The sequence below is a fragment of the Pyxicephalus adspersus genome, chromosome 2, assembly GCF_032062135.1.
Source record: "Pyxicephalus adspersus chromosome 2, UCB_Pads_2.0, whole genome shotgun sequence".
NCBI classification, from domain to species: Eukaryota; Metazoa; Chordata; class Amphibia; order Anura; family Pyxicephalidae; genus Pyxicephalus; species Pyxicephalus adspersus.
In genome coordinates, this window is record NC_092859.1 from 103,502,121 (window position 1) to 103,509,875 (window position 7,755).

The 7,755-nt window shown below is 41.1% G+C and overlaps 2 protein-coding genes across 6 annotated transcripts in view; one reads left to right on the forward strand and one right to left on the reverse strand.

The window, feature by feature from the left end:
• PUS7 (pseudouridine synthase 7) overlaps positions 1-6,840 on the reverse strand; it is a gene marked incomplete in the record, with an annotated part of 22,359 nt that extends 15,519 nt beyond the window's left edge. Inside the window, 2 exon segments of the mRNA XM_072401692.1 lie at positions 1,934-2,343; positions 6,688-6,840. Coding sequence (XP_072257793.1) covers positions 1,934-2,304 — 371 coding nt within the window.
• Positions 6,841-6,911: 71 nt separating this feature from the next.
• The window catches only part of SRPK2 (SRSF protein kinase 2), a 79,163-nt gene continuing 78,319 nt past the window's right edge, over positions 6,912-7,755 (forward strand). For 2 of the 5 annotated variants that reach the window (XM_072401684.1, XM_072401686.1), the window contains exons 1-2: positions 6,912-7,125; positions 7,283-7,343. In XM_072401684.1, coding sequence (XP_072257785.1) covers positions 7,035-7,125; positions 7,283-7,343 — 152 coding nt within the window. In that variant the 5' untranslated portion in view covers positions 6,912-7,034. The remainder of the gene's footprint in view (positions 7,126-7,282; positions 7,344-7,755) is intronic. The other 3 variants (XM_072401690.1, XM_072401691.1, XM_072401685.1) reach the window with 2 other exon arrangements.

Here is a 7,755-nt window from a genome sequence, read left to right on the forward strand (position 1 = left end):
TATTTATGAAGCCCAGTTTTGTAAAGTATCTGCATTCTAGTTGTCCACTGGGCTCTCAGCTTTATCCATTAAAGCTCATCTCATCGCAGTTAAAATACTGTTTGTTAGCTTATATAGTAAAAATTAGGGAGAGAAGGAGAAGATTGAGATTTTTGAGATTTTCCCTTATATTCTTTCAACTAGTTTTGAGCCAGCCCCGTTACAATAAATATCATATTCAAGTAAAGATAAAGGAAAGAAGGGAGTTTTATGGCATGCAAATTAATTGATATTTACTTCAAATTGGTATGATACATACATGTAAAGACATAACATGCAATAAACAGATGTTATATTGCAAAAAGATATTCAACTAAGGCTAGGTAATAAACAATTTTTGGTATACAGATATAGCCGGGAACAGAACATTAGTAATACAATAAATAATACAAGATTGTATTAAATAAAGTTCCATTCACGGATATATCTGTATACCATAATTGTGTATTACCCAGCCTTAATCGCATATATTTCGCAATATCATGTCTATGTATTGCAAATTATGCCTTGGCATTTATGTCCTTACCTTAAGAAAGGTAATAAACCATTAAGTAAACTAGTTTCCTGTAAAATACAAGCTTGGCAACATGACCTTCCAACCCAGCCTTTCTTCCTTTTTTAACCTCAAGAGTACAGTCTAATAGAATGGCGAGCCTCACAGACCATTGTGAAAACTTTGCATTTTGTTAGTGCAAGGTCAAACTCAGGATTCTGAGAAAATGTTAAAACCTGAATCTTTAACTGCCTTTCAGTAGATCTAAATCCCATTTGGCATGCATTTTTGTTCAGAGAAGCTTACCTGCAGCTCCGGAGCCACATGCGGAGGGGGAAGGGGTAAGGGGTCATTCCCTCTCCTCTGTATGCATTGTGGAGAAGAGGGATTTCCCTTCAGGGAGTTCCTGATGGGAGGTGGAGCTATCAGCACGGGACTCGAGAGAGAATCCGGCCTAGTGTGCCTCTTCTTGACCACCTAAAATGGCCTAGTAGCCAAAAAAAAGTTTGCTGACCCCTGGTCTAACATAACAAATCATTTTCTACAATTTTTTATGAACTGGGCAGACACATTAAGACCCATGGCAATTTGAAAGGCAAATGATCTCAAATTAGAAAGCCTACTTGCTTCTGTAATGTTGCTCTTGTCAAAATATTGACGAATCTTTTTTATCAGTATTAGTGGAACAACATCTTAGCAGATGAGTGTTTTCTAAGCCCCCCTAGTGATCTTGCCAAACCAGAGTTGCAACAGGCCAGTACGCATTTATTTGTTATTTTCAATCAAGTTTGTATTTAAAAAAATTAAAAAAAAAACATTTTTCTTTTAGTTTCTTTTTAGTAAACCTTATTTATGAATAAAAGGAGTTTAAAGCCCTTTCTGCAAGTCCTGCATGAACATTCAAGGTGATCAGGTCAAGTCCACACTATATGGAGTAAACACTTTTAGTCTAGGGGAGGAAATAAATCAGTACTCTCCTCCACTGTTTGATGGGCATGAACGTGGACAGATCTTTGCTTTCCTGAGTCTTACATTACAAAGTCAAAGACTTGAAATTGACTCTGCAGTGGTCGAACAAGGAATAGAAAGCCAGCAAAGGCAAGAAAAAAGTTAAGTATTTGTACTTTTTCTTTCACCCTCCTTGACAGAGAAGCTTTTATCTTTTCAGTGCAGCAGATCCCACTACTGCCACAGGTAAATTTAACAGCAACTTAAATTGGGGCTGAAAGACACTAGGAATAATGTCATTTCACTGCTGGCAAGTTCTTGATGACACATTGCAAGTCTATTTTAATTAAATAAGCATAATGTTTGTCTTAGTTACACCCTAAACATAACCTATATGCATTTCTTGTGGACAAAGCAGTCATTAACCTTGACATTCTCCGTAAATATTATTACCTCTCCTTTAATATACCAGAAAATCCTTCGTGTGAGCTCACAAATTTAGTAATTCCAACGTCAAGTTCAGTCAGTCCATGCTTCATCATATCAGCAAAGCTTTCAGGATCACCGTCTTCAGACTCCACTTCCAGGAGCTCATTTTCACCCTCACTTTCCTCATTATAATCACTTTTTTGAGTTGGCACTTTGACAGTATCCTCTTTTTCTATGGCTTTTTCTGATTGTACTACAGCTTCCTGAAGTTCATTTAAGGATTTTTCAATAAAGGAGCTTTCTGACAATCTTTGTCTCTTCGACTCATCTGCAATGAGGTCTTCAGTTGAAAGGGGACGTTTCAAAGAAATTGTAGCCATTTCAATAGACTCCATTGTTCTGAAGGCACTATAGAACGTTTTTGAAAAACCTAACTGGACAGAGAAAAAAAAATATTAAAAATACAATAATATATTTGAAAATATATATCAATTTGTTACTTCATAGAGATGTTAAAATATCGGTTTTGAAATTAAAGTTTGTTTTTTTAACACAGGTTAAAAAGTTACAATTGAAACTCCAGCATTATCTTCAGTTTGCATAGTTCAGTCTTCTCCCACTCCTGTACTGAATTTGTTTACTTTGAGCTATAACCAAATGATACAGCGATGTCATCCTTATTATCCCTCGGTATTGGATCTAACTTCTATCAGTCATGGAGGCCTAGCATCATGAGTTTTTATAACCTAGGGTGGTTTGTGTAAAAATGCAGCTTGCCTAGGAATGCCCACTCAATCAGACAGACATCCACCCATCAAAAGCCAGTGCTTAACTTGCATCATGGCACAGAGGTTTCAATTAGAGCACTGAGCCAGGTCTATAGACTTTAAAAATGTCTTGTCTTGACCATCCGCTTGGTGCTCATCCCAGTTTTAGATTTAGTGCGACCGGGTAGAGGGAGTTTGCAGAGTATTTGGCAAAATGCCTCAGTATGCACCAGAAGGTGAAGTGGAAATTTGTCCTGCAAAGAGCCGACGCCACCAATCCCTCACTGGTCTTGGCAGTGATGAAATGCCTTGTATAGTGTGTGCTTTCAGCCAACACTGAAAAAAAAAACATAACATTTATGTAAAATAGGAGTCAGAGGTAAACTGATGAAAATGGTTTGAAAGTTTTATGTAATACCTCCATAGCCCTAGTTGTAAGGATATCCATTTAATTATATGTACATGCAGTTCTCATGAGCTCATTTTGGCTAGGCATACTACCCAGCACTTTTCAGTAACCACCCACACAGAAGCTACATATTTATGGAAATGTTGGCTTTTGGTAACAAAAATAACAGCAAAGCCTTTGTTTTATTTCTAATCACTCCCCCTGGTTACTTGTGTCACTTCTCTCTGCATACAGAAGGACATCTGTGTCATGGATGTACAGACTTCAACAGCATGGCTTCACCCTTAGCATAGTTTAAAAGAAACACGATGACAATGCCTAATAAAGAAAAATAGGTTCTCTGGAGCAGACTTGTGCAAAGTTTTTACTCACATATTAAGTACCTGTGCGCTGTTTTTAATTTGAATAGTTCATATTTGCCATGGGTTTTTTAAACCACTGGCAAAATTTGTGCCTGCCAATTTTTACTCCAAGCTGAGCTGCAAAAGTCAAGTCTTTTACAGTGTATTTTTGGCCACTTACTCAATCCACAAACACAATTATAGGAATTTGAAGTACAACAGTGATAAGGACCTGCCTTAACAAAACAAACTGGTACAATACAAATGCCCTTAGGGCTTAAAAACTATAGGTGCCCAATAAAACTGAATGGCTGTAGTGAATAGGGAAGAGTAGAGGAACACATACAGACGCTGCCCAAACCACAGATCTTGTAGTATAACAAAATTGAAATCCAATATTGAAATCACAAGTTTTCTGATCTTGAACAATGTAACTAACCCTATTGCCCCCCAAGACTTTGCACTTGGTATAACTTTACGACCATAGACCCAAGAATCTCCTATGTAACAAAATCAACCCCCTTTCCAATTCCCATTTACCTTATCCCCCATGGGTCAGGTGCAAAGACACCCAGCCCCTGCACCAAATTAAAGCAGCTTCTCCACTACAAGCTTCATCAGCAACCCCCAACCATCAGCACTATAAGAAAAACCCTTCAGCAATAAAATATTGATTATTATAAAAAATATCTCACTAGCAAAGTAAATGTTACATCTTTGTAGCCTAACATAGTACCAACTACAAAATAAGTTGACGGAAACCTTACCAGTATGACAATTTATGTAAATATATTGTAAATATAGTGTAAATGATACAATGTATATGACTGGTTACTGAAGTTGCAAATATTTTTGCAACTATATTGTTAAGGGAGTTAAAGTGTGTAGAGATTAAAGGAAATTAATGTTTAGTCATCCTAATCTCTCTAAAGAAATCCGACGTGTCACACATATTATAGCTGGTTATGCATATTTTGTTAGGCTTTTAACTTAAAGGATAACTGTACTTACATAGTTTTCATTGTATTTAAAAACAATTCACAATTTAAAAACTCCACAGAAGTCTTCTGGGCAGTGTTAAACCCAGGCTTTTTTTAAAGCTGGATGAGAAGAAACTGTAGGTGGGATTCAGCCCCTGTATTGTGACCCAACTCTTCAGTAACCACCCAAAAAGAGTGCACCTGGCTAAAAGGAGCTGGGGAGAACACTGCTTATGGGGCTTTACACCGCAGAATCGAATGAAAATAAATATTGGTGAGCAGCAGACACTGGGATGAATGTGGGGAGAGGGAGTATGGGTTACCCTGGGTCTGGGCATTGAGGGAGACAGTTATCCTTTTTTTTTTAATCCTTCCACTTTTAGGTTGTGACTGTGCGGAGTTCCACTCAGACATTGTGCTGGACCCTTTGCTTAAAGAGATGAATGGCGATTGCATCAATGAAACTTCTTGGACTGCTAAGTAACACTTGAACTGCACTTGTGTCAAACTCTGAATCTCAGGCTTTCTATATGCAGACAGGGAGAGTCAACAGTGCCTGACATAATACATTCTACTGCACTTTGGCGGATTTCTCAAAGAACCAAAAGGTACCATTGCTCACTGCAGGCCCCATTCAATCCCTATGAAGCTACTGCAGTGAAGTGTCACCATGTAGAATCTTGCAGGAGGCAGCGGTTCCCTGGCATGAGGAAGGGGTACCCCCAACCTCAATGCCAGTCTAAGCTTTGCCTTAGTGATATTGCTTTTAAAAACATGTTTACAACAAAACAAACACCATTATAATACTAAATTGTATTAGTAAATGTAATTAGGAAGAACCCACAAAAGTCCCGTTTACTATGTCTATATTTCAAGGTGAATATAATTAAAGCGTATTTAAACTCAACATTCTTACTTTACATAGAAGGAGAGACAACCCTTTTATCCAAGGTAAAAATGTTTTTTTTTTTTGTTTTTTTTTAAAGCAAAACCCTTTTTTCTCAACAAAAAAGGGTGCAGCATTGCCCCTTTAAGTCTTGATTGCTGTGGCGATCAAGGCTGAATGGTAACGCAGAGGATCCTGGGAGGCTCTGGTTGCTCCTTCTGCGCATGCCCTGATCTATGGCATTTACGAAAGGGGCATTTTTCCTCCCAGGGGAAAGAGATGCCAAGCTCACGCATGTGCAGATTTTTTCCCCCCTTCAAAGCAGCTACATCACCTGATCTCACACTTGCACAGTGCGAGATCAGATGACGAAGAAAGATGACAGAAGAAGAGCAAAGATGGCAGCGCCCAGCGATTCCTCTGTGGCAGGACAGCACAGGACCAGGTCGTGGGAAGGACCAGAGCCATCGAGGGATCTGTGGAATTAAAGGTAAGTGTGATTTTTTTGTTTTTAGCTTAGTTCCGCTAAAAGCAATGTGGGGCATTCTAATTTAGGTTGGAACCATAGTTCCCTACAAGGCAGTTTTTTTTTTTTTCCAGACAGGGACAAAGGATTTTCCTTTTTTTATTAACACAATTTCCTACCTGTTTGCGGTCATTAAAAAACAAAAAAGAGCTGTGTGTGTTTGCATCCCCTGGTGCTACCAATCCTGCATGAGCTCCAGTGCACATGTGCGCATCAAGATAGTTGAAGACCAGGAAGATCAGGTAAGGATGGTAGCGCCCATGCCACAGTAAGGTCAAACTAATGCAATTTAAAAACTGCCAAACAATTACGGGTAATTTATTGCAGAAGAGACGAAATGTGTCCTTCTTGCAATTAAAGCAGAAGTAAAGTTCCACCTTTTAGGTCTGTATGATCAGGACGCTAATGCAGAAAGGGACACGTGATTTCCCCTCCGCAATAATGCGTCTTATCTTGCTGATGGCTTTGGTTTTCTGAAGTCAGACGTGAGCCGCCAGCAATGGTTGCAGGATGAAGGCATTCCTACGCGGGAGTTACGTCATCCCAGCATAGCCAATGAAAATAGCCGAGGAGGAGGAAGATGGAGGCGCCCTGCGCTGGTTGGTATTTCGCTTTAAGGACCGGCTTGGTCGCAATTTTTTAGATACAACTCCTCTTTAAAGGAATTTAGCAAACAACACTATCATATCCTGCTTTGGAACATGAGGGATTCTTCCAGAATAATTACTTCACACAAATAAATAAACATGGCAAGAGGTACTTGACTGATGAAAGCTCACAGAAAAAAAAACTCCTACATGAAAACATTGAACAAGCAAATAAAAGGCGCAGGGCCCCTCCAAGCAGCATTACACAGCCCTGTATTGTACCTGCTGCCTCTGAGGGCTTTCCCAATGACCGACCAGCCTAAAGAGGCGACGAGGTGACCGGGAGCAGACGGAAGAATACCTCTCGTTACCGTGACACAGCAGGCCCCGGCCAGCATCCGTCTCCGCTCAACACGTGGGAGAGCTGTCTACACGGCCACCGCCACCACCTGACTTCCAGTCCTCCAAAACACCAGCGAGCCATAAAACGAGGCAAGAGCGCCATCTATCATGTTAGCCAGGCTGGAAGCAGACGAGGCCTCCGTTGCCTAGGAGAGGAGTCAGAGGAGGGAGCGGGTGACGCAGTGTATAGAAGGCAGCGCGTTGTGCGGCGCGATCTCACACAGCCCATGGAAGCTGAGGGCTGCGCGTGCGTGGACAGCGTCCCGGCCGGCACCGGCAGCAGTGCACGGAGCAAGGGAGAGATGAGCTCAGGGAAGGGTAAGATGCAGCGGTACCCCGTCCATCCATCTTTCACCCTTCCCACCTCTCCATCCATCCACCCACCCCCCCTTCCCGTCCTAATCCACACCCCCCGCCATTGTTACCGAGCGCGTATGTGTTTGTGTATTAACGTGTGTGTGTATTCCCTCTCCAGTGCTGGCAATGCAGGCCCGGAAGAGGAGGCCGAAAGGAAAAAAGGAGAAGGCACGGAAGAAGTGAGTAGTTGTCACCTGGGGGGCAGAGCTGTCATCATCTGTCAGTGACTGGGAGCATCTGTACACAGGATCAATTGTCCAACTTTATCCATGGCTCCCCTCCTTCCCTCATTTCATGAATGGAGAGATTGTTTACATTCCTCCCATCATTGTTCAGTGCTGGGGATATTCCTGTCATCCTCCCTGAGGGCATAGTGGTCCTTCCATGGAGGAGATACATATTGGTGATTACTGTGTGTCCTTCCATGGAGGGGATACATATTGGTGAATACTGTGTGTCCTTCCATGGAGGAGATACATATTGGTGAATACTGTGTGTCCTTCCATGGAGGAGATACATATTGGTGAATATTGTGTGTCCTTCCATGGAGGGGATACATATTGGTGAATATTGTGTGTCCTTCCATGGAGG